The 27,462-nt window shown below is 36.0% G+C and overlaps 1 protein-coding gene across 1 annotated transcript in view; it reads left to right on the top strand.

The window, feature by feature from the left end:
• Window positions 1-27,462, top strand: part of KCNN2 (potassium calcium-activated channel subfamily N member 2) — a 75,262-nt gene that overhangs the window by 30,189 nt on the left and 17,611 nt on the right. The window contains exon 4 of the mRNA XM_071581243.1: window positions 18,399-18,540. Within this exon, the coding sequence (XP_071437344.1) occupies window positions 18,399-18,540 (142 nt within the window). The remainder of the gene's footprint in view (window positions 1-18,398; window positions 18,541-27,462) is intronic.

The following is a 27,462-nucleotide window of genomic DNA, read 5'->3' as shown; positions in this document are numbered from 1 at the left end:
TTGGAAAAACTTCAGTGGTGTTTCTGGACTCAAATTCTGACTGCTTTTCATTTTTTTTTTATACTGATCACCTTGGTTAAACTCCAGCTGGCAACTCAGCCTCACACAGCCAGTGACTTTTCCCCATGGTGGGATACCCTGCATTCTAACATTTGAAGTGTGTTTTGGACATTTGTATTTGGGCAGCTGAATCAGAAGGAATGCATTCATTTTTTAAAGATATTTGTTCTCCTTTTTTCTCCATCACTATCAGTGTCTGTGTTCCTGGGATCTCAGTGTTTCACTGATATGATTTTGGAGTTAGGACCACAATGTATGACTTTCTTAATCTTTTAACTATGCAAGTGTTGGTGTGTGTTATCAGTACACTTATGTTTCCCAGAAAAAACCCCAATGATGTTATACTAGTTTAGAGCTTACAGGCTGATCAATCAAGAACATTCCTCAATGAGAAAATGGAGCATGAATCTATTTGCAGTTGTTTTTTTCTAAAACAGATTGATGTCCAGTATTTCTTTTTAAGCCTTTTTGTGCGATAAATGAAATCCATGGTCAGAATTCCTATGGTTTTCTGCAAGAGTGGTTCACTGAGTTGAAGTATGTTAATGGAAAACTGCGGCCATCAGTGCAATATGAATCTTGGATTATTTAAGTGGCAAGCTTCTGTGTTGGGGGTTGTCTTTAAACTCTGTTTACACACTGCTTAGCACAACAGTATCCAAGAATAGCACTTACATTATGTGCTATTGCAGTACTAATAAATGTAATAATTTCCAGTGAGGATAAAAGGGAGCTAAACTCTAAAAACTGGTGGTGTTCAGATGAAGACAAATGCCTTCATGTGCTGATAGAGCAGTTTAAGAGGAACTGTTCAGTTTTGATCGATGCTGACCGTGCTGACAGCTTGTGCTGAGAACAGAGCCCAGGCAGGAATCTCGCTGGCCTGGCAGGGTTGCTCTCGCTGTGTACGCACTGCCCAAGTGGAGAAGCCTGAGGCAAGAGCCTCTGTGGTCTCACTTGCAGAGGTGAAGATAGGTTCATGTCAGTTTGGGGGTGGGATCTTAAGGTCCACTATCTGGTAGGGTCAGTGAACTTATGCTCCTCTTAGGTGTGTGGAGGCACTGTGCACAGCACTGTGCTGCAATCTTACCTAAGGCTGAGCTGGAAAGGCCTGGCACTGAACAAAGGTCTCTGTTCTGTACTTTTCTATAGGGTGTTTGTGGTGCAGGACTTAAATGTATCTTTTGTTACCAAGCTTGACAGCAAAACAGACCAGTCTCTAATCACTGGGAAGGTGCAATGAAGGTAAAAAGTACTCTGAATGTTCCAGAGTAGCAGCTACCTGAATAGGATAAGAACACACACAGTAACAGTGTGCCAATGGCACTGGACTACAGCCTGGTTTGATACCTGTGGAAGCCAGTGAGCTTAAAGGCCTTTAATGGGAGCTAAAATGATTGCATCCTGCCTGTACAATCATGCAAATCGTGCCAAGTTGTTGGGATGAGCCTTGGGTACAAACTTAAGTATCAGTATCAGTAATTGTATACAGCTCTGAAAATAGGTTTTGCAATACTCGGAAGTAGGGATGCATGGCAGAAAGGCAGCCACTCTTACTGGCATCAGTGTGCATGAAAATGAATGTTATCATCGCCCTGGAATGTCTATCTGAGTGTGCTTTTGTGCGAGAGAAAAGCAAAATGGGAGAAGGATACCTGTCAATAACTGTGTATAAAACAGTAGGATTGGGGGGGTGGGGAAAGTGGATTGGTTTTAAAAGTTTTATTTATTCCATTAATCTCCTAAATATTTACTAATAATTTTTATTGACTTGCAAAAGACTACTTAAAATGTGAAAATAGCAGTAAAAGTATATGCTGTCTTTGAAACAATAAAACATATTGTACTACATAAACAAGAAATGACAGAATTATTAAATCTGTAGTTGTGAACCAGAAGATTTTTAATGTTAATGTAGTGTTCTATGATAAACGTGGTTACCTGGAAGTGCAAGCAAATTACTCATTTAATATAAAGTGAATGGAATTCATGTTGTGGATATGCCAGAACTGCAAGATTGTGTCCCTGTCTTAGAAGTGCAAGGATATATTGTTCACCAGGACTTATTTTGTTACGATAATGTAATAAAGCAGACCATAATCTTGTTAAAAAATATTTTTAACAATTATAAACTTGAGTACATACAAATGTTGTTCCATGGCATTTGTTTTTTCTCATTACACTGTTTTAGGCAACTCTGGAGTACAAAGCAGAAAAGTTTTAAAAAATTAGGAATTGAGAGTTGTGTGTAAGACAGAATAAATGAACTTAATTTTTGAAAGATTAGGATTGTATATAAGACTGAGATACTAAAATTTAGCTTTTCCAGAACTGTCTTTACAACCCAGGAGTTTTCACTTACTACACCTCTGCTTCAATATTGTTGTCTGTAATGCTGTAATCCCTCTTTTGTGTGCAGATAATTGCAGGCATCTTCAGCAGGTGTAAAGGTACTCTACAAGCAGGGTATGTGCAGCTTGAAAGTGCAAAACAATTCTTACTTACGATTAAGTAAAGCACCCAAAAGCTTACCTGTAATTTAGTGAACTACTAGGCTAAACATTAGGACATTCACCATCCCAGTAAGACACCAAAAGAGGCTTTATTGGCCATACAGGAGAGAGCATTGAAGGTCTGGCCTCCACGGCCTCCTTTTTATGCTGCTGCGTTGTGACCTCTCGCTATGCTGCTGTGGTATTGAGAGACAGAAGATCCTCCCTGGCACTGGTAGCTTATGCATATCCATTTTGGGACACGATTAAACGTTTGCATCTTGCTACTTGAGCAGAATAGCTCAACTTTGATTTTATTTCATCCTTGTATCTTTGGCTGGGTGTTTTATAGGATCAAAGGCAGACTAAGAAAGATATAAAGGATACAGTTTTAAAGCAATGTGCTTCTGGTCATTGCATAGTAGAGCAAACAGTTAAGCAGAGATGTGACTAAAAATCTTTAAAAGTTTGAGACTCTGGACAAAACCTACATGGTTCAATGTGTAACTTGGTGATCTCACACTCTCATAAACTAAGTTAGCTTGTGCCATGAAAATCTTTGTTCAGGTATGGATACTGATTGAATAACTGGCTTAATTATCTAAGAGTTAATAGTTCTGTGATATGGAAGTATCATTTTTCAGAAGACTTTAACCAGTGCCTAATTATTATCTTCAAAGTCTGTGATCCTTTCAATAAACACAGAAGAGAGACCTAGCAGGTGTGCCTTGTGTTTGCTTGCAGAAAGAACTACAAGCCAACAATGATTTTATCTCCATAGTTTCCTTTGTTTTAGCTGTCCTATATGGTCTGGAAGTTTTTTAAATGAAACAAAACATCAATCATCAGAATACATTGTTGCCTTAGCTGCTGTATAAATTTTAAACTGGAGAACTTTTTTGTAGAAGGAAGCAACAATATTTTAGCTAATTGCAACTTAATGCCAATTGAGGGGAGAAGAGGATTTTGGCTGAGCTTCTTTTCCTTTTTTTGTCTTGTTTTCTACTGCTGTCACCTCTATAGTAGGTATAGAATGTATATAGGTCATGAGTTCTAAATGGGGAAAGCTGCTCCCTTGGTCAGCTTTGGGAAAGCGCATGGCAGAGCATGAAAGGTATTTTGGTTAATAATTAGTCGTGTCAGACAGGTCAGTCACTTTGTTTCGAATTCAATAGTTGGCACTAATCCATCTGAGACAGAAACTTAAACACAGGTTTGTAACACATGGGACTCTAACTGCTGGGCTTGTAGTGGGGTAGGAAAATGTTGAGTTCACTTCTGGTGCAGATGCTGGTTGGAAAGTGCACCATCAAACTTCAGGCTTGCTTTTGCTGTTTACAGAGGGATGATGTTAATCTTTGTACCATGTCCTGCAGTCACTGCATTCTTTATTGGTATTGGATAACCTAAATTTACCAGTTTGTAGACACTGTAGTTTATTGGCCTGAACTGAGAATTGTCCAGAATGTTTTTGTTTCTGACCTTAATGTCAGTCCAGGGACTGGATTACAAGTTTTTGGGCATGCAATGGTACGTATGGGAAACAACTTTGCAAATTACTTATATTAAGTAATAGCCTTTTAATAAAGACAATTTGTCTTTAAATTGCATTTTGGAAAGAAGATTCTGGATGTTGTAATTCCTTAAGTTAAATGTGACCTCTTATTATTTTATACTTTAAAGAATGGAATAGATGTAACTGGCAAAGCTTTTCACAGTCTGAAATCAGAGAGGCAACATTGCCTGAAATCGAACAGAGATTTCAGATCAAGTATTTGTGCCTGAATGTCTTTTCCTTTTAACTCTGCTTTTACTCATTCATCTTATCAGAAAATCATCTGTGCTGGTTTAAAGGTAAATCAGCAGGAGAAATGAACCCAACTCAAAAGAGATCATAAGTCAGAGTTACAATTTAATAAAAATATTTCAATAAATGCAATGATACAAGGAGAAATTGCTTTTAACCCACAAAACCCAGAAGTATAACTCAGTACCCTGGGGCACAAACAGAATGGTATTTGTTAGCCCCTGTGCTGAGCCCCATGTGGTCACCTGACTCCAAAGTAAAAGGAAGGGAAAAACGTGTTGGTGGAGATGATGGTCACAGTCTGGCCAAGAGTGGTGGTCGCAGTTCTGTCAAGGTTCTGGTCCTCCTCTGGATCTGACAAGTGGTATCAGAAGTTCCCAAACCCCAAGATTATATACCCTCAGGATCAGGTGGGAATACCCAGTACCTCTCTCAGAGCCAGGATTTTCACAGTGGGTGATTTAGTCTGTGAGTTATGAAATATTCCTGTAAACTTTGATCCCATTAGCAGACATGACCCCTCAGTCTGGGTGTGAAGGTGCTAATACCACCTCAGAAGGGAGTTATCACACCTGAGTAATTGGTGTGAAGACCTCATCTCACAGAGTCCTTTAACACCCAGCTCACACCCTGAGGGGTCAGGTGTGCCCTGGGCAGCTGCTGCAAATGGTCCATTGTTAACAGGTCATTAGAAATGACGTAGAGGGTGTAGAATACACAGCTTTGATCACACCCCCACTGTGATAAACTGGTCCCAGCTACTGAACTAGCACATCATCATACACCTTCTGACTAATGAGCTTCTGAAATTGTAACCCCAATTGTTTAAACTTCAATGTTAAATTGCAGTCTTTCACAGTTTATTTTTTCCAAGGTTTTCAAAAGCAAATTATATGTTACATTTACTTAATTTAATACCAAAGGTACTTGTCAGGTCTCAGTAATACCTGCAGCACTAATTTTCTTTCTTTCTTTCTTTCTTTCTTTCTTTCTTTCTTTCTTTCTTTCTTTCTTTCTTTCTTTCTTTCTTTCTTTCTTTCTTTCTTTCTTTCTTTCTTTCTTTCTTTCTTTCTTTCTTTCTTTCTTTCTTTCTTTCTTTCTTTCTTTCTTTCTTCCTTTCTTCCTTTCTTCCTTTCTTCCTTTCTTCCTTTCTTCCTTTCTTCTTTTCTTTCTTTCTTTCTTTCTTTCTTTCTTTCTTTCTTTCTTTCTTTCTTTCTTTCTTTCTTTCTTTCTTTCTTTCTTTCTTTCTTTCTTTCTTTCTTTCTTTCTTTCTTTCTTTCTTTCTTTCTTTCTTTCTTTCTTTCTTTCTTTCTTTCTTTCTTTCTTTCTTTCTTTCTTTCTTTCTTTCTTTCTTTCTTTCTTTCTTTCTTTCTTTCTTTCTTTCCTTTCCCAAACCTAAAAGCATTTAACAACTGATAATTCTTGATAATACTGCTTTTAGAGTGGTATTTGCTTCTTGCAAGATCACATTGGTTGCCTTCCTTGTTCTTTATGTGCTGGGAGGCAGAAGACCTGCTGATGCAATCAATGTACCACAGCAGGACACTGTTGACCTTCAGTGATTGTATTTCTAATGTCAAGGAGTATGATATCACTAGGTTTTTAGAAAATGAGATCTAGCACAGATAATAGGCCAAGAAGCAGATGCTGTGTCCTGATGTTCTAGTGTCTAGTGGGACACACAGTAAACTCTACCAGGAATTACATCTTCTATCAGTTCATTTTCTTTTTTTTTTTCAAAGGAAAATAACAATTAGACTGGAATAATGTTAGCATGGTTTTAGTGGTATCAACCCTAACACTTTGCTGTTATTAAGGAAAGTAGCAATAGCATTCTTGATAGTATAAGAAGAGAGAAGTAAAGGTTTTAGTGTACCAACAGAAGTATGCTAAATATATACAAATAATTTATGAAGTCACAAAACCATTAGAAAGTGACATTTTTAGTGTCAAATTGTGTTATTTAATGATACAGAAGATGCTCTATTTATTTGAAATAGAGAGCATGAAATAGAGACTCTAGCATCCTACAGTTCTCTTGTGATCTTGACCAAAATCATTTAAGTTCTTTGTGTCTATTTCATGCAGAGAATTGTTTGCTACTGTTGTTTGTTGTGATGTCCTCACTCTGAATAACAAAATTATTTGAACTTAGGGAGCAGAAAGTTTTATTAAGCCATGATCTCAGTGCTGATGATTTTACAATATTTCAAATTATTGTACAGATAGAGGTGCAATGCTCATTATGAGGATCAAGGTGAGAGATGTGAAAACAGAGGACATATTCTTAATTCTGCATGCTTACATTTTTCTTTCACATGCTTCTGGGAAAGATATTCAGAAAACATTGGCTGTTCCCTGCAGAAGTCTGTGTGGCTGTACCACAGCTCCACACTACTTCTCCAGTTAGTACTACAGAACCTAAAGGAGAAACTGACTAAAGTTGGATGGCATGGAAAAGCAAGACTCATGTAGATTTCATGTATTTCCAGGGGGGTTTAATCCATGTCTTGGAATTCTTTCACCTCTTCCCCTTGAGGGACTCATGACTGAATTTCTGGAACTCAAAGGATGTGTTTAAAGAAAACCAAGGTTTTTTTCTTTTAAAGGTGAAAGATAATTTTACTTTTAGTCACAGAATTTCCTGAGTTCTCTAAAAGGTAGCACTCAAATGTAGTCTTAACTGTTACAGGAAAATTTTTCAGTGTATACATATATACAACATATACTTGTTTAGAAATGTTTTTTATGAAACTTTTATCTGCAGAGATACAATTTTAGGTATAAAGTGTCCTGTTCTCTACTAGGATGAGACAAACATTTTCAGTTCAGTATCTAGTTTTATTCTTTCTTTTATAAACCCAACATTTTCTGATGAAAATGTTTATTCTTGTATTGTTTATTCTTTAATATCATGGACTTTTGCTAATGGAATAAGGTGTCTGTGATCTTCAAGTTGGTTTTCATTATTCATTTGAAATGAAAGGGGGAAATACCCAAAACAAGTAGTCCTTTTTGGTGTCTTTTGTGATGATTTCAAACTGTGGCATTTCAAATATTGTGTATGAAGCAGGACAGATGAAGCAGTTAAGATACCAGAAAAGTTGTAGCTCTTAAGTCACATGTGGAGTTCTTAAAAATGCCTATAATTTTACTTTCAATTGGATTGAGTTTCTATTGTATATGTAAAGTCTTGCAGAAAGCCTCTTGTGCCAAATAATTGAATGGAGGAGGATTGATAGCTCCCTAAGTGCAGCATTCTTCTTGCTAGCACTAGACCTGCTCATGCCCATTGTACTTCCCTATGTTTATCCCATCTGTGAACTCATCTCAATTCTATGGTCAGGAGAGTGCTATAAATTAGACTTCAAGTTTGGTTAACATTTCATCTTCCTGCTTGTACTCCTTGTTGCAATTTAGTACTAATTATGTTGACATGCTTTATGAACCATTCCACAGTCTGAAAAAAAAGGTAATTAGTAACAGTTAAAATTAAATCTACTTTTCATAGTAAGCCAGTATAGTTGCAGGCAGCAGGCCTAAATTCAAATGTTCCTGTTCTGTACATCCTTAGTTAAGCATGACCCCTGATTATGTGCTTGCCTGTCTAAATCTTGACCAAAGAACTCAGTTTAAGTATGAAAGTTGCATAGTTAAGTCACATAGTAAACAATAGGCAGTAGATAATTTCTGTTTTATTAAAGGATTTTTCCAACTTGTTCAACATATAGATTCGAAGACACATGATACAAGTGAGATGGTGCAAAATGTGAGTTCAGTTGCCACACTATCCAGACTTGTCCCCTGCATTGCAAAATAGAGTGCTCTTTCTTGGTGAAAATGTCATCTACTCAAGTCCCTTCACAACAAAGAACTTCATTCTTTTTTCAGTGCTTTGTTAAAATCAATAGAAATGCGGTCAGTCTTGACTGAAGGTCAATATATTGGGCAACAAAATGGTGTTGGTAAAAATGAATACATCAGTGGAAAGTATTCTCTCATGTTCATGGTCTTTAGGGAAACTACTGAAAATTCCATTATTATCATCACCAGAGTTAAGCATGACATGCACACTTACTTTTTGAAAGCCTGTCTGAAACAGTTGTATTCTCTCAACTTGCATTTGCCTTGAGAAACTTGCAGCCCAAAGCCATCCAATAGTTGATTCATGTACACATTTACTCCACGGTAAAACATATGGCAACAGAGTCAGAAAAATGTCTTCCATGTAAGTAATCTAACCTTTCTCAGTCTGTGTAAATGGATATCTTGAGATTAATCACAAAATTTACCCCAAAGTGTTTCTCTAGCCTTCCAGTTGGCTTGATGAAAAGAATAACATTTAAAAAGGGAGAATCCTTTTTTCCCCCCAAATATTGACAATCTCATGCTGAAGTTTCATACATAAAAAATAAATGGAAAATATTTATGTTACTAGTGTTTTCCTTGTTTCATTTGCCATTTGGCAATATATAGCTATGTTTTTATACTTCATGTTTCATAACATTAAGTGTACTAACTGTTTTCAGTACTTCATTAACAAACTGTTAGTGACATCTGCTACAACTTCCAACTGACTCTCAAAAGTACACAGACTTTGGGTTTGGAATTGTCTTTATAAATATTCAGTAAAATCTGTCTAGTTTCAAGCAGTGTGACTTAAAGAAGCTGAAGTCTAGATACAGCTTTTGTGTTTAAAAAGGAAATTTAAATATATTCAATGAACAAGTTCACTTCAGGCGATTTAAGTTAAACATGTTACTCCAACAGTGTTCATGATGCAGGGTCTGAGTCTACTATGAGGTAGTCAGTGAAATCTTTTGTGCTGACTGCAGACTTCTGCTCTGATCCAAACTTAGTAAATTCTGTCTAGATTTTTTAAAATGTTGACTTATAAGGTGCTGTGTTATTCAAACCAGCTTTATCTCCAATTTATCCAGAAGATACAGTTTGGTATTTTGTTTTTTTATTTCCAAGGGAAAGGAAATTGGCTTTGGCTTTTTTTTTCCTTTTATTTTTTTAATTTATTTTATTTTTGTCATCTGTTTTCATTGTCCATTAGATTAAAGAATATCCATATGTTGGTAAAGTTGTTGAAAACCTCATAGAATTTGGACAAAAAAACCCAAGAGGAGGCTTTATGGCCATGACCTTGTACTTCATTACTTTTTATAGAAAGCAATGCATCAGCTTCTGCTGTAGAAACCCAAGATATTTAAAAATAGTGATTTGAATGGTGATAAATGAAATTAGTTCCATAAGAGAGAAATACCTTCAGAGTGTTTAGTTTGTTAGAAAGTCTTTTTGAAGAATTCAGCATAATCTTTGCTGTATCACTTCCTCTCCTACTCTTTTCTCCCCTACTAAAAAAACTTACCTAATTCTGATGGTTAATGTCACAAAAAAAAAAAAAAGGATGGGCTTGATTTAAAGTGTATGATGATTAATTCTATTTCTAATTTCTAAAATTTCTGTTTCTGAAGATTTTTTTTTCAGCAAATTACTTGAGATTCTTTAGATATAATTTGGTTCTGGTGATCGCAATTAGAAAAAAAAAACAAAACCAACAACTAAGTTTTTCCTCCTCCCAAGGCGGGCTTATGTATAAAATAGTAACAAGGTATCTCTGGAGAAAATGCAAAATTCACAATAAGGAAAAATTTTAGAGGGGTTAGAGTTAGTTGCTAGTGAATATAATGGATGATTCACAGTAGAGCTCATTAAGAAACACTTTGATTTTGAATGATTCTTATTTCTATCATAACACAGCTTTAATCAATGCTGTTGCATACTTTGAAAAATTAAAGCAAACCTGAAAAATAAAATTTCCTCTTATTGTGTTGACAAATTTCAAATATTAGACTGTGTAGAAAATATGGCTATAAAAAGGAAACATACACACATCAATATATCTTTAAAATAAGACTAAAAAGTGCTGAAAAATAGAAATTTTCCCTCAAGCTTGCTTATGTCACTTCAGTTTCCTTCTTTTATATTCATCTATTTTAATATTATCTTAACTATGTATTTATAGTAGCCTCTCTTATAGAACCGCTTTTGGTAAAGATTATATACTGAACTACAGAAAGAGCAGCCCTTGGACACTTCATTTTATTTCTAATAGTCAATGTGTTTGCTGTCTCAGACCTTCCTGGATTGCTTGTTGCATTTTGCTTTTAAAGCAAAGTTAATGTTTACATGAAAGAGTGTGTTAAGGACTGGTTCACTTTCTGAGCATCTGTCCTAAACCTTTCTGTCAGTATCTCTCTCCACTGGATTAAAGAATCATATTCTCTCCATTTTGAATTTAGTTGAAAGTTCAAATAGCTTCAAAAATTTATGCTGAGATACTTTGACAGCCTGTATCCTAACAGGTAGAGCAGTGAGATGAAGATGTTGATGTGATTCAGTAGTGTGCTTGAGAAGAGCCTTAGAGCAAGTGCACTCCCCATGGTCAATGCTCGTCATTAAACTGATGAAGTGACAAAAGGGTATCGGCAGCTCTTTTTCCTTGGCCTTGTGGAAAGCCTGATTAGCTGCTGGCTCACTAGAAATTTTTCCATGTTGCTTCATGTGTGGGTACTGAGGCATTTAAGAGGCTATTTTGCTGCTTCAGGACAAGCCGCTATTTTTGGCAAAATGAAGAATTTTGGTGTTATGCAATTTTAGGATGTCTAATTTAAGAGATTTATTTTTAAGCTGTGTGTCATTAAAGAGGACTGAGTTCATTAGTTCTTAGCTGGAGCTTTGAACATGTGGCTTAATCAAACTGTGAAGGATGGAGCTGAGAGCTCAGAAGGTGAAGACCACCAAAATAGTGATAGGCTACAACAAATATCTTCACTTCCTTCAGGGAGTCTGTCAGAGAGCTATAAAAAATTAAAATGTGATATTTCATTTTCAAAAAAGTGAGGACAAAAATTGTATGACAATAAAGTATTTTGTGCTGTGAGCACTATAAACCTGAAGCAGAGTTGTCCTTTGCATTGGAAAAGGTACTAATGTATTTTTTGTGAAGACTAAAATGTCAAATCATGATCATGGATTGTGGAGCACATTGTAACAAACACATCAAAATTCATGAATAAGGGTTGTTCCAGACCATTCTGGTTTGCTGATGATTGGTACTCCTCATTCAGCAACTAACAACAACCACTAGAGTCTGCGTGTGCCTCTTACACTTGTGCCATATGAAGCATGCTCAGTTTTTCTACAGAGTCTGTACATGTATACAGAAGTTGGAAGGTGCTGGAGAGTTGAGTTTTTAAAATCTAAAGGCAGCCTTTTGAAACATGAATACTCTTTTTATTGGTGACAGAATATTATTGAATGTAAACAGAGCTGAGAAAAGGTGTATTCCTGACTCTACTCTACAGTGTGAGATAGATCTATCTGAAAGAAGTTGGTATGAATGTAATAAAATATGTTAGTCCTAATACTTAAGATTAAGCAAAATTTTGCACAGAGGGTAATTAATATAAGATTTTTGAAATTAGAAGAATTCAGTCTTGTAATCTTCATGACAGCTTCAGCTTTTAGTCCTAGCTTTCATCTCTGAGAGACACAAAGGTGTTCCTACTGGCCTTAAAATAAGCCATGTTTAGGCAAAGTGAACCTGATTGTTTTCTAAAACAGTCAGATTATATGTTTAAAAAACTATGTTGCAGGCAAAGCTCGTTCAGGTTTCCAGGAGTTAAGGATTTTTCTATAGCTTTACAGTTACATTTGTGAAGATCTTTAGCATTATTCATTATTCTATTATGTCACAAGTATGTCAGAAGTAAATACAAGTTTAAATTCCCAAACAAACATTTCATTATTATGCTTCTAAATGCTGAAGAGCAGAAGCATAACTTTTTATATTTTTTAATGTTTCATTAGCTTAGCACCTTTATTAGTCTGTGTCTTGCAGGAGGGTGGGTGTATTTCTTCATTGAGGCAAGCAAAAATTCTTAAACAAACACTCTCAAAACTTTGATAAGACATATTAGTGTTTTCATATAGTCTAAGATCTTCTGAATCAGTAGTTATCACTTTATCTGCAAGATTACTTTTCTGTACATTGATACTGTGCTGTCCTATCTTTGCTTCTATTCTTTTTAGTGGATTACTGTCTGTAACAAATGTAAAGCTTTCCCAGTTTCCCAATACTTGCAGAATCAATTCAACAGATTCTCCTTAACACTCTTAAACTATTATTGAATGTAAGTTAAAAAAGTCCTGAAAAAAGTCAGATACTTTTAAGGAACGTAAACAACTTTGTGCTTGTAGCTGAGCGACTTCTTTTGGAAAGATGGAAAATCCTTCTACCTACTGTGGCTGCAGACAGATAAAACGATTTAGCAGAACATCAGCTCTTTACAGCACCAGGAAGATGAAACAAGACTTCTACCAGTAGAGGACAAATAAAAGCTTGACACCCTTTGAATAAATGGCAATTATTTCTTATTTCTCTACTGGTTACCCATTGACCAAAGTACTGGCAGTTGGGTATCTGACAGCAGATAGGGGGTTTAGTAATTTTATGTCTTCACCCTTATGTTTAAAATGCAACTTATATTCAAGAATATTGATAAAATTTCTTTAAAAGTGCAATCTCACCCTTCCAATTTTATGTGATTTTTCCCTCCTCTATCTTGTTTTTCTTTTAGATTATTTTTTTCATCCACCTTGGCTAATATAATAACTTGTGCCACTTATGTAACGACACTTCACATTTCTTGGTTTTATTAGCTTTCTAGAAATAGCCTGTAAATACTCTTAGCAGAAAAATCATTAACATTTTTGACAGTGACAGAAGAAATCCAGGGAGCTTACACTCATCCACTATGGGTTGGGTTCACAGCTGCTGCTGCTTTGAGTTGATCTGTTTGAAAATCCGTCATTTGGTGTGGTGTTCCTTACTTTTATGAAGCAGTTTTTGTGACAAAACATTTTATCTATTGTTCATAAATATATAGGGGACATCAACAGATGTGTTAGAAAAAAGACAAGGACAGGCATGCGTTTTTTGAAGCTGTCCTTCCAATCCTAATCCTGTCAAGGCAAGCAAAATTTCTGCCATTGACTTCATTATGTTAGGAGTCAGCCCCATTGTTCCTTCCAATTGCTGCTGAGGTTTTGATTTTTTCTGTCTTTTAAAGAGGAGAAAGTGAAAAGGAATAAAAAGACCTATCATCATCACTGTATTAACAGATAAAAAGCTGCCAGTACCTACCATCTAAGACTAAAAGGCGCTTAGTAACAGAATGGCCTGATACCGTGGGAGAGCTCTAATGGTTAGATCAATCAGTGTCTCAACAGAGTCTTGACAAGTTTCTAGTTTAATGCACTGGGCCTGTTTCCAGCTGTTACTAATCTAGAAGTTTTTAAGGTTTGACAAAGCAAAACTCAGCCTGGATTGCCATTGTAGTACTGGCCAGGAATTTCTTCATGATTATGGTAAAAGCAGGAGATTTTCTTCCCTACAAAAATGGTCATCTTTTCAACCATTTTTAGTTCTTTCCTTGACTTGTTCAAGAAAGCAAAAGCAAAGATGACAAAGTTATTAGAGTCTGTGCATGAAGGCAAGATAAACTGAAATGAAGCTGCTAAGTGTGGATTGATGCACCAGTGGTCAGGCTTAATGTTTTACTTGATTTCTCCTTTTTCATCCCTTTATAAGAGGAATGTGGTTTAGATGTCAAGATGTGAATGTGTAGTAATTGTGTGCGGCTGAAAAGCACATGTTCTACCAAAGCAAATAAAACACCATCACATACGAACATGATTCTGAAGGGAAGCAGTACTGAAAGTCATGATACCAGTAGTGAAACCAATAAAAAAGGACTGCTGTTTGATGAAGAAGCTGAAATACTTCTTCAACAACCAAAGCCACTGCAGTATTGTCAGCTGAGGACTATATTTGTGTTTTTCTGAGTTTTCTGAGTTGTGAAATTCCCACTCAGTTTGGCATGAGAAGGAATCAACCCATGCTATTTTTGCACAAATAAAATCATTCTGCTATTTTTGGTTTAAATTAGAGTGTGTCAGGACTTATGTGCCTGTTGGTGAGAATTGGTTAGTGGTATTTCACAGGATGATGATTACCTGGTGAGTAGTGTGTTCCAGCTGCAGCACCACCTGCCTGCTAGCATATTCCTTCTTATAAAATGAGTGTAATAAATAATTCTTATGCCTGTGTGACTTCAGCCAATGATTTTTTTTTTATTTGGGGGGGAATACATCGCTTTTCTAAATGACCTTTCATACTGCTGTTATGTAAGGCTGAGTGTTTATAGCTGCAGTTTTAACAGTTAAATACAAGTTCTTATCTTCAAATGACTCACTGTATTTCTAGTTCAAGTTTCTATTGACTAAGAATAGTGGGCTTTAAATATTTAAATCAAAGTAATTGTAGTGATTCTAGTTTTAAAAATCCAAATCTTTATAAAAGTGAAAACCTTTATCGAAATAAAAAATAATGATGACAAAGCTTCTATTCTGGACTTTGCTTGATTTGTTTTGTGTAAAACTTGTTGCTAAAAAGAAATCTTTCCAGCTGCCTTTCACAATCGAGCTGGAATGTTTGTAGTGGCTTATGATGACTGACAGTGAGCGAGACAGCTCTACTCCAGCTGTTCACATGGGTGACTTTTCTCCTCACTGTAATGTCCATTGCAATTGGTTCTACTGGGAATAGTGTCAATAGTGAAGTGAAAGATAGAGTGGTAGGAATGACTTTTTCGGGTGTCCTACTGATTTCAGAGCCTCACATTTGAGCTGCTCTTACAGAAAAACATGGGAAAGTTCAGCTTCTGCTGTGTCCATTTTATGATTTCCTGTATAAGTGAAGAAGTTCAGTATTTAATGCTGGGATAACTTTGAAAGCAAGTAATAAAAGGTAATGGGTTACTTTCTTTCCTTCTCAAAAGAAAGCAATTGACATGCCTCCAGTGTTAATTTTTAGCCGTTTAAATGACTGTACAAATAAAATGCGGTAATTTCTACTTTTTAAAGGAATTGCATTTCCTGCTTTGATATAGATGTAATAATTTCTACATGATTGTGGACACAGAGTAGCAATAGTCACCCCTGGTTTTGCTCACTCAGGCTGGAATCCCAAGTGACAGTGATGCCTAGTGTAGAAGAGCACTTGGAACTATATGCTGGCACAATTGTAATCTTATGAAATTCAGAACAGTGTAAACTTACCAGAATTGCTAACCACAGAGATTCAGAAATCATGAATGAGGTTCCAAAAAATACAGGACAAAAGCAAACCACCTTTCTCTGAGTCTAGCGAAGAAGTGATGGGATTATCCGGACATTGACATCCTTTTAGATTGTCTCTATTTTACTTAGTGATTTTTAACTTGAGAAGTCACCCCTTCAAGTTTCCCTATACAGTTTCAAGAGGCAGTTTTTATTAAAAGATGATTTTAGACAAATTAGGTAATTTGCATGTTTTACCATGCTTGAACAGTTGAGGCAGTAGGGAGGGCACAAAGTACACTTTGTATCTTAGTCACAGTAAAGTTGTTCATAAGCATTGGTGATGATTTTTAAATTAAGCCTGCAACATTTGATTGCTGAACTAGAACCTTAAAATCACGAGCAGGTGAAATCCAGCAGTCCTGAACTAACAAGATGAAAATATTGGAAGAGGTCCTTGAAGTGTGCTACCAAATATGGATGCAGATGGCTTTAACAAATAGTTTGTCTAGGGAACCTTAATTGTCTCCATATCTCCAATGAAATTTGAAAAACTTCTGATGTGCTTTTTAAAATTTGACCCAATGTCACCTTCATTAAAGAATCTTTGTGTGGCTTGTATGTTTTCTAAAATGGGTAAAGGAGGATAACTGGATAAAGACTGCATTATCTTTTCCCTGTATTGTTCAAGTCTTAAGACTTAAGACTTAAGACTTTTGGCATTCTTTATGTGAAACTGAAATTTATTACTGGAACTCAGTAAGCTATCTTTGAATGTTCTGTTTTCAGTCCTATTAAGATGTCTATAGGTATCACTATGTAGGGCTGAAATTTTGTAAGGATGTAACTATTTGGACAAAATGTAGAAAAAAAATCAAAAGCATTGCATTGTATTTTCATCATCACAGGAAAATCTGCTTTTTATCTGAAGTATGGAAATGGCTGATTTCAAAGTCCAAAGAGAGGTATTAAAGAAATGTATTATAAATATTTATGTGAGCATTTATTAGTACTTAACTGATTTGTTAGCTTTAGAATATGTTGTGGTTTTAGTGCCCTTCTGTGAAGCTCATCTAGACCCTATGGGTCATATCATTTGCACAATATTCTGTAGGGACTAGCATGATAGATGCATAGGCTTTCTTCTTGCCTCCTAGGTGAGATGGCTATGTTTCTCTCCCTGTATCCATATATTTCACAGCTGTAATTTGCTAATTTTGTTAAGTGAAGGCTAAAATCCATAAAATCCATAATGTTTAGTGTACTTTGGAAAAAAAACCCAACAATGCCAGATTGGTGTTTGTTGTGCAGAGCTCTGTGGCATAAGCTAAATCAAGTTTGCTGTCATTTTTTTACTAAGTCTTGCTGTTGTGGTTATCACTACTTTTGTCACTGTCATCCTTTAGGCTCCAAATGTGGGCTTCTACTACATTGTTGTAAGTTTTTTTCTAGGCAGAACAAAAAAACCCCTTCAAAAACTTGTATAAAGTGAGAGACAACACTGATGCCAGGAGAGATAAAAATACAGGTGAAATGTGGAACAGACTTGTTTGGAGTGATTGGCGAGCGAGCTCTCTGGTCAAAGAATTTCTACATTGTTGTAATTATCATGGCATAGGTGGGACTTTGAAGGCGGCCTTTTGCATATATTTATAGTGAATATCTTACAAATGAGAGAATATGGAATTTCTTGAGAGTGCCTGTGTGCTTGTTCTGCATTCTTGCTTCGTCATGGAGTCTGCAGTCCAGAAAGGAAGAAAACAAGCAATTATTTCAGTTACAGAAAGCAGGTTGTTCACGGATTTGTGAAGTAATTCATTAATGGCCCTCCAGGACCCACTGTAAGACATGGATTTAGGGACTGGCTAAAGTAATACCCTTGGGGAATCTAACAGCATATAGTTAACCTTCAGGCTTCACAGCAGCTGCTGGGGTGATTGCAATCGTGAGTCTGCGGTGGTTGCCACGGAGAGTCTCTGTGGCAGACCTGCTCTATCCAAGGAGCAAAATTCCACCTATCTTAGGCTGTGAATTTTTATCCTCCTGGAGTGAGTGGTGACAACAGGTTTTCAGACCTATAATGTCCTTCTGTCTTCACAGTCTATTAGGTATGTATGTCATGTGAAGACAAGATTATTAATCTGCACTTGTTTTCTTTGAAAGCAAAAATAAACATATTCAATACTGAAACTAATACAATAAATTACACGTATTGAAATTTCACTTAATAGCTGACTTTAAACAAAAGGTTAGTTTTGCTATATTTAAGGTAAAGATCTTTTGATTATGAGAAATACAATAGCATACTTTTCTATTTATCTTGAACATGTAGGTGGAGAAGGTAGACCATAGGTTGTCCAAGTCAGCATTTACAGATATTTTATTATTAGATTTCTGATTATAGACTTGCATTTAGGCCAAGGAGATGAAGATTGCTCTGCTGTCTGCTTGTGCACTCAACGTTTTCTCACTTTCATGTTTGCCTCAGACTGTAGCAACTATAGTAGACTGGTGCCTTACACTACTGCACAGTATTAGCAGGACCTGTACTGCCGATGAGGATATTCTATTAAAAAAAAAAGTCAGTTTTTTTAAATAATAATAACTAAATACTGAATTATAAACCATCACAAGTATTTCTACTACTGGTTCAATTTTTATACCTTCTGATTTGTTACTGCTTATGTAATTGCATTTGAGTTTTTTTCAATTCCTTATAGCTATTTTTAAAAAGGACATAGAATACAAGAATGCTCATATGACCAGTTAATACAATTTCTTTCTGGCAGCACAAAAGTTTAACCAATTTTTTCATGATAAAGAAATTATTTTCTTCTTCTTTTCAGATACCATGACCAACAGGATGTTACTAGCAACTTCCTTGGGGCAATGTGGTTGATTTCAATAACTTTTCTATCCATTGGATATGGGGATATGGTACCTAATACATACTGTGGGAAAGGAGTCTGTTTACTTACTGGAATCATGGTGAGTGAATTTGTTAATTGGATAGGAGATTGCATTTGCTGCAATTAATCCCAAAACTTTGGTAGTCATAAAGAAATACATATTTGTTGGCTTGCAGAGTATATATACTTACTCAGACCATTTCCACAGTCTTTCATTCCTGGGAATAAAATGGAGTTTTCTTCTTCTTTAGAAAAAAATTAGCAGCTGTGTAATGAAATGCAGAAAAACAAATTTCCACCCTGCCATAATTCATAGCTTCAGAAACAGCAGTAAAGTCTTTCATTAAATGTTAAGGTATCATATCATTTTGATCATCTTTGCATGTGTAATTGGACCAATACTAATAATGAATCTTCATTTCTGACTTTTGTTTCTTAAAATTAAGGTATTCACGAACAAAGAAACGTGATAGTGACTAAACTCCTAAAGCCTTTTGCTTGAGTGTAGCTTCCTACTCTATTTCTTACAAGTCTAATAACATTCTATCCATGACATTCCATTGCTTTATGTGGATTTATGTTTTGCAGTTTGCACCATAAGAGATTTTGCTGCCATTGATACCATGCAGCAGTTGTTAGGTCATGCATATTCAATATGTATTTAGTAAGTTTATTTCATGTCTGGGTTTAATTTTTCGATATTGCAGCATTTGGTCAAAGTTAGACAAGAAAGTAAGGCAATGTATTATAACATCTGGGAAACTTATGTGTATCTACAGTAAATCAGAAGTAAACAAGTTCAGTACTGCCACTCTTGTTTGTATCAACTGCTGTGTAAATGTCCCTGTCAATGAGAAAGGCAGATTGAGTGTCATATATGCTGTATATAATAAGATACGTACTTGCTTCTGAATTCTGGCCATTGATTATAACTAATGCAGCTCCAATACCTACCTCTTTGGGATATATTGGGATTATGGCTGAACGAGATGGTATCAAATCATTGCCCCTTTTTAACAGTTGTTTTGGTAAAATTCTTGTTTGTACGTGTGTATTTTATGTCCAGAGAATAAAATAGGCAAATGCAGTTTTGTAATGTTTTTAAAGATTTTTTTGCAAATCCTTTTTTAAGAAAAAAGAAATCTGTTAGGTTTCTGGTCTTTGACCTTTATTGGGAAAGACTTTCAGTAAATTTTGTCAATGGTGGCAGATGCTTATCTCCTTAAATACAGAGCTTGTAATGCAGTTGGAAAGTACAGGCTGAAAGCAGAAGAATGACTCAGAAGGCTTTTTTAAAGGCTGTTGGCTGAGCTCAAATCTGCCATCTTCTGGGGTATTTGGCTTTGCTCCTCTTTGTTAGATTTTGATGCCAGAGAGAATAAAATGTGCTCATAAATCCATCAGGAAAAGAGATGGAGAAGCAGTGTATATTGCCATGGGGATGTCCAGAACAGGGACAGAACCCTGTTACAAACCTTTCCTTCTTCCCAGGCACTCTTAATTAAGAAGCTAGTGCTTGAAGGTGTAGGTATAATTTTTTTTCACTCAAATTATTCAAGACTTTCCAGAATGTCATTATGAAAAGGTATTACACAGAAATCTAGGACCTTCAAAGCCCTGCAGAAGTGCAATGAGAAAGTGGTATCGATAATAATCATCTCTCAGTTTCATACTAATGCATTTTTGCTAGTGCAAATAATATCAACAGCTGGACTGTTATTTTAAATATCTGTGGTCAATTTATGATTTTATTATGATGAAAAAAAGTAAAAATAAAATCATAAAAGCATAGTACAGATTATTGCAAATGTTATTTTATATGCTTGTAAATGAAGCACACAGAAGTTGAAATAATACGATGGATTTGTCATTTAAGTTATGATAGCACTATTTGTATTCAGATTATTTCTGACAGTTGCTTCCATGAACAACTAAAGTATGGATTTACAAATACTGTTTTCACACATGGCATTTCTTTTTCACAACTGATAGACTTGTAAAATGTATCTGTGATAGTTTCTTCTCAGTGATCATAAATTCTGCAGCTGCTTTGGAAGCCCAAAGGCTCCAATCAGCATCTCACAGTAATGAGGTTGGGATAAATATCTCCAGAGACAGATATCATTCTTAAAAAAAATGATGGTAGCTAGTATGTGATGATAGGTAAAACAATACTGAAAGCCTCACCTCTAATTACATTAATGTCATATTTGATTAAAAAATTATGGAGCAATAGGAAAAAGCTGGTAAAATTGTGAGGTTTTTTTATTATTCATTTGTTTTGTTCTGTTTTCATAAAGGATCTGAGAGATATAAAGTATGAAATAATGGGCGTAATAATGAACTCCCATCCTAACCTGCAATAGCAAAATGCTTATAGGTCATCAACATCATTCTTTAAAACCAGCTATTCTTTTGAAGCTTGTACAGTAACTAAATAATGTTTTTTGTGGAAAATATAAGATCCTAACTAGTGATTTTTATTTCAATAGGAAGGATTGGTGCTCTAATTCAAAGATGCACAAGGATAATTGTTGAATGAATGTAGCAAAATGAAACTGGGTATGTGATTTAAAGAAGGAAAGTGTAGTTCCTTAGCCACTGTTGGATTAGTGTGATCAACAACAAATACCGCTGAGTGTTTGCTTTTGGGTAAGGTCCCATTAAAAAGGATGGAAAGGAGAATAAATAGAAATAGTTGTGAATACAAGAGTAGTCGCATAGACCACTAAAGGTTTAACACTGGCTTTGTGGAACTGGTGGCCCGTGGAGGTCTCCTTTGGTGAAGGAAAGGCCCAGGTGCCCTGCCTGTCCGCCCATTTCTGCCTCAGGAATTACTTTCTGTGCAGTAAAAATGGAGTGCTCAGGCTGGACCCTGCCTATCACCACAGCCTGGTAAGTGGACTTTGTGCAGTCTGCTGGTGGCATCAGGTTGTGTTGGCTATTGGAACTGTAACTACTATGCTCTTAAGACACCTGTTAAAGTCTCATCTTTTAAATTCTACAAATGTGTACTGCTGATAAATAGGAATATCTTTACATATATTGAAATTATACCAAAAGGAAGAATGCCTTGAGAATTGCTGAGAGTAGGAGAGCAAAGAAGTCTGATTAATGTACTAGGAAAACTGGGAAAGAAAATAATCCTATGAACAAAGAAGGCAAATAGTGAAAAAATATGCACTGTCATATTGAACAATATACTTTTTGATCTTGCCAAACACTTAAATAGAGAAACCTTCATAAAAATACTGGCACAGCATAATACAAAGATGAGTTAATGCAGAGGCACTTTACAGACAAGTTAGAGTGAAGTGGATACCTCATCTCAATTACCCGTCAGTATTTTTCCAATGAGATTTCACTAGGCAGCAGTAGTAGATTATGGGCCAGGTGGACAGATGTCCTTTGCCCTATGTATACATTAGGTGGGTCTGCAAGAGTGTTATGGATGGATAGAAATACCACTGCTGTCACTGTTATTTGAACAGGAGAAGGGGAAATGCAGAGACCCATGGCATCTTCGCCATGCACCGTGCAGCTCGTTGGGGTTATGCTGCTACTGAAGACACATTGCCTGGTAATTAGCACACACCCAGGCAGATCTCTCAGATCCTCATCAGTGGGGGGTCTCAGGTACAGGTGGAGGACTTTGCTTGTGCAGTTGGAAGGCAGAACTTCATGCATAGGCCGCACTTTCACCTTCTTAATGGCCTTTTGGAGTTACAGCCTTGGACTGCTTTGCAAAATCTTCTTTGCTTTATGAGGAGAATAATGAAGTCAGCAAAGATTTAAAGATGGTCAGTAGAAACTGGTAAGGAGGGGGGGAAACTGTGAGAGGATATGGGGAAATGCATAATTGTGGGCTGTGAGAGGGACAGTAGTTACAGAATTTTGTACGCTTATGTAGTTATGCAAGATTAAATAAGGGCAATCCATTCTTCCAATTCCAAATACAAGGATCTGTTGCAAGGTTTTAGAAGGACATTTTTCCTTTTATAGTTACAGCATTATGTAGTGAGCTGGTACGTTTATTGTATGATGCAAAGCTTAGGATGCAGAATCTTTCTGCAGAGCCACCCACTAACACTTAGAAGCAGAGACCTGTAGGTCAAACCTGTGTTGCTACAAATAAAATGGATGAATTGCAATTGTTTTGTCACAGGTTGGTTGGGTATAGCTTCATGAAGATTGCTTTAAATGAAACAGCTGTTATTTCTAAATGTCTGCCCTGCTAATGCTGAAATTATAGTTTAATTGTTTCTATTATTGAAGTAACCTTCAGAGATTGTTAGGCCTATGAAAGAAACAAATTAATAAGGAAAGTTTCTTAAATTTATGCAAGAGATATGGATATGATTAAAGTTTTTTCTTGCAAAAAATTTAAGAGTTGTCTTTTAACTACAGGATTTGAACACTGCTCACATAGATGAAGAATTCCTGTTAAAGTAGTTGCAGTGCAGTCAATATATGCAATCTGGCTTTAGAGATTAGTTTATTAGTTCTAAATTTTGAATCAAAAATAACCAGATCTTATTTTAAATCTTCTCATGCTGTGGGTTTTAGTGTCTATTGGAAGTCTGCATTTAAATCTAAACAATCTTTGCTATGAATCATGAAAAAATGATGAGGATGAGGTGTTTCTCCTACAAGAATAGGGGACTCTTCATCATCAAGGTTAAATTGTGTTATTTGTGCAAAGTTTTGTTACAGACTCAGCCTGATCTTACCAGCAAATACAGAGAACTATAGAGGATCATGGTACCCAGAGTAGTGTAGTTTTTAACTTTATGATTTTTGTTGTTAGCAAAATCTGAACTGTATCATCTTTGAAATTTACTAGTTACAAGTTTGCAAGAAAAAAGGGGGAAAAGGTAGATTCTAACTGCATAGTTAACATTGTCTGCATGTCTTCTGGGATACATACTGAAAAAGAGAAAAATAAGGTAAATATCAGATTTGAACAGTCAAATATGAAAATTACTTTATAGAACTTTCTATGGATAATGTACAAAAAGTTCATAAATTATTTTGCCTAATAACATTGTGCGATTTTATGAAGACTTTTGTTTATATTGTTTAGTTGTGTAATGCACTGGAGAAACATAGTTGTTTACAAAACCCAGAAATGTATTTCAAATTAAACTCTAAGATCTGAAAAGATATGATTAATTCTAGTCAGAGCAATGTGATGAATAGTTTTATGAGAGGAATTTCAAAAATCTAGAACAGTGCCTAGTTTTTACTTCCCTTAAAATATCAAAAATGTGAAAAGCTTTTCATACAAATTGATAGTGTCTCAGTTCCATGTCTCAGATATATGTTGGAATTAATTTCAAGTGGTTCCAATAATTCAGTAATAAATATAAGTGACATCAGGCTTTGAAACAGATTGTCTTTATTCCTTATAACACAGTACAACCTAAGTAGGCAGTGTTTTGAGCAGAAATTTGTTATGGAGAAGACAGTTAATGATGCTTTAATTCTTTGGAATGAAGCTCTTAAAGGTTGGGCAGCTCAGAAATTCTTCAGTTCTTGCACTATTGTTGTTCCTGTACAGAAATTACAAAAATGGAAACTTTTGTAAGGAATATTGTTTGGGATTATTTTATGTCTATGGTTTGTTGAATGAAATTTCTAACTGAAGTAAAGAAAAACAAATTATCAAAATTGAGTTGAGAAGCTCCAAAAAGCGATCCCCAAAGTAGTGGTCATTAGGGTAGTAATCTGATATATGAGAGAATGTCAGAGGCTCCACCTCCATTTGAGGAAATAAAATGTCCTGAAAGTTTTAACCCTCTTTTAGAATTAGAAAAATTAAGGGAAAAAGTCTTCTTCATAAGGTTTTTAGTTTGTTCCAGTAGAGCAGGGAAGTTTTTGAACTGTGAGAGGACAAAGGAACTGTTTCACTTAGATGCATTTCAGCAAGTTCAAAGGCAGTTAGTTCCTGGGTAGAATGAGTAGCAGTTACCCCATGATATCTTTGTTTGTGTAGATATAGTGGAGCTGATGACTGTTACAGCAAAACTTCTGTTTTGTTTTGAAAAAATCTAATTTCGTCTGCAGTAACTTCAGATTTAATACAGCAATTTTCATATTCTTTTACGTGTAGTCTCATGGAACTTAGTTATGTACAACCTGGGTGTTGGACAAGAACATCACCGGTAGCCATAATCTCAAATTACAGAAGTAATATTTCCCATCAGCCATGTAGGCTTTTGAGCCTGCTCATTTAGGGAAATCAGACTTCACTTCCTTGCTCCGCAAAAAGGTTTTTTGCACAGTGGCGTAAACTGTTCTGAAGTCCAGAGATTTTTAGCTTTATGACCACTGAAGCTTTACCAGAAGCCACCATGAAACATTCAATTGTCAGCTCTCTCCGAGTTAACACTGCTATCATTTATAGATTCCTCTATAGAAGAAATATTGTCATCATGTTATAAATCATCATGTCCTGTGCTGAACCAGACATCTTTCCTAGTAGCCAGCCTGCATTACTCAAGAAGCTTAATTCACCCTCACTTACAAATGCCCATAACTGTGTGCAAGAGTATTTAATCAACTTCACATTTATACACAACATTTATTGCTCTTCATAATTTTTATTTTTGCAACATTGCTAAAAACCTTATGGACTAATTAGAAGCAAAGGAATCTGCTCATCTACTGTTGTACAGATCAGAAGTTTAAGTGTTGCAATAAAAATCTGGATGTGGTGCAACCAAACTCCACTGAAGACAATAGTAGCCAGGCAACTATGGAATATATGAAAGTATAAATAATGCAAAACTATTTTAGGTCACCCTTTTGGCTGAGAGGCATAGTTGTTGTCATGTTCCTCATCTTACTTTGTTTAAGTCTTGCAAGATTACACATCCCAGTAAACAATGACAAAAGCAAAACCACATTTATATAGGACCATTTCCCTAGTCTCTGTCTGTCTTGTGGATGGATTCCTCCCTCAACTTACATATTGCTTGTTTTGAAGAGGTTATTTTACTTCAAGCAACATTTTTTTTATTATTATTTTTCCCCTCCCCTGGTGGTCCTGTATGTCCACCTTTTAGAGAGCCAAATGAACAAAATACCTGTTTAAATTCTCACAGGATTTTCATTTTATGCAGAGCAGCAGGAGGAATGTTGTGCCTTTTCTGGTGCAGAGCTAAATTTCCCACCAGAACCATATGTCTGCAAAGCGGACCTTCTCTCTCCCTCAGTGGACCCCAAGGGAAGTGAGCAAGAAATGTGGCAACTGCCTTCTTTCAGCTACAGGCAAGTATAGCAGGACATTTTTGTGACACCAACACCACTAAAGACTGCACTTCACTTCCAGTCCAGTAAACCGAAGCTGCCAGGAGACTTTTAGCTGAGGCACAGATAGACAGTGTTGCTTCTTTTCTCACCAAAAGCACCCTCCAGGCATGTATATAACCTTCAGGTGGTTGCAGAAATGGCTCAATACGCTGACATCTTGTAAAAATATTTTGCAACCTTATCATAGAAAGAACCAGGTGAGAATGCCAGAGGCATTTACTCAGAGGAGTACAGGATTTCTCTACTGACCAAATTCTGCTTTCAGTACTAACTGAAAATGCAGCCAGTGCTAAGCGTTATTTCCCTTCGGTAAAAATTGGAGGGTTAGAAGCTCCTCTCTGGTTATCCCCAAAACTGGACCTTTACCAGAATGTTAGGTGTAAATGCTAGACTTCACTTGAAGTCTGAATCCTGCAGTTTTGCAATCACTGTATTGCACCAGTGTGGAACTCTTAGTCTTAGCAATTGTGAGTGGTAGTAAAAGGCATGGTCTTGATCCAGTTTTCATCATGCACTTTGGGAAACACCAGCTTTTGCCACTGCCTGCAATGGTTCTGTCTACTGTGGTTTACTGTAATAAAAACTTCTCTGTAGAAACTTTACATTAGTCAGGTTTGGTTCTGCTGATAGCAGCAGAAAGCTCATGGTAGGCTGCATGAGTGAAGAGAACAGAGGGCATCTTAGGCATCTCAGCTGGTATACAGTAGATGTGTTGGTACATAATTTTGGGAATCCACAGCAGGATCTGAAGGAGAAAAAAAGGCAATATCAGGTCTAGTATGTTGTGTACAGTATAACTGGATAATACAGACCTACTACCTTTATTTATTGTTATTTATATTCCTGTAGCACTTTGGGACTCTTAACACTTGATCCTGTTGATACCAGTACTGTGAAAAGACAGCAGATATAGTCCAAATTTCCTAGCAGTTCACAATCCCCATAGAGCAAATGGGATGGGGAACAAGGAGGCATTACATAAAATAAGAACAAGTGATCTTGGCATAGCAGAATCTGGTGTATCTTCACAGGTTGCATAAGGTCTTGTAGTAAATAATATCCTAGAAAAGAATGGGAGGAATTCTAAAGAAAACTATAGATTAGATTTGTATATGTTTCGAGGGAGCTTTTCCTAAGTAGATGATGAAAAGGATTTTGTCTGAAAGAGCTTATTAGAGCTCAGATCCATGAGGAGTTATAAACTGTTGCAACTGAGGGCAAGGGTTCTGTATGTGATGCCATAGAGAAGGGAACACAGTACACAGTAACAGTAAAAATGAGAGGCAAAGGAAATAACCATTGTAGCAATTTCTGATGATTCCGAGACAATTTGCTTTGTTAAACCAGTAATTCATAACTAAGTGCCAAGAGGAGAGACTGTGCAGACAGACAGGGAAAATTGCAGTGTATGATGCCTGAGGGTAAAGTGAAAGATAAGAGCAAGTACTAGTTGCGTGGTGGTTTTTTGGTGTTTTCTTTTTAATGAGAGGCATGTTTCAGCTGCTTGTTCTGTTGCTAAATTTAAAATATTACTTAAAATACAATTAATTTCACCTTTCTTCTTGGATAGCATGGGCTTGATATCAAGAAGTCAATGTCTGATTACGTAATTTTCTTCCCTTCAATTTAGTCTATTCTTCCATTCATTTTTTAAGGAATATCAATCATAATTTAGACTTGTGTGACT

This window comes from Pithys albifrons, chromosome Z (assembly GCF_047495875.1).
Source record: "Pithys albifrons albifrons isolate INPA30051 chromosome Z, PitAlb_v1, whole genome shotgun sequence".
Lineage (NCBI taxonomy): Eukaryota > Metazoa > Chordata > Aves > Passeriformes > Thamnophilidae > Pithys > Pithys albifrons.
Note: the sequence above shows the minus strand (reverse complement) of the source record. Positions and strands in the feature narration are given on the sequence as shown.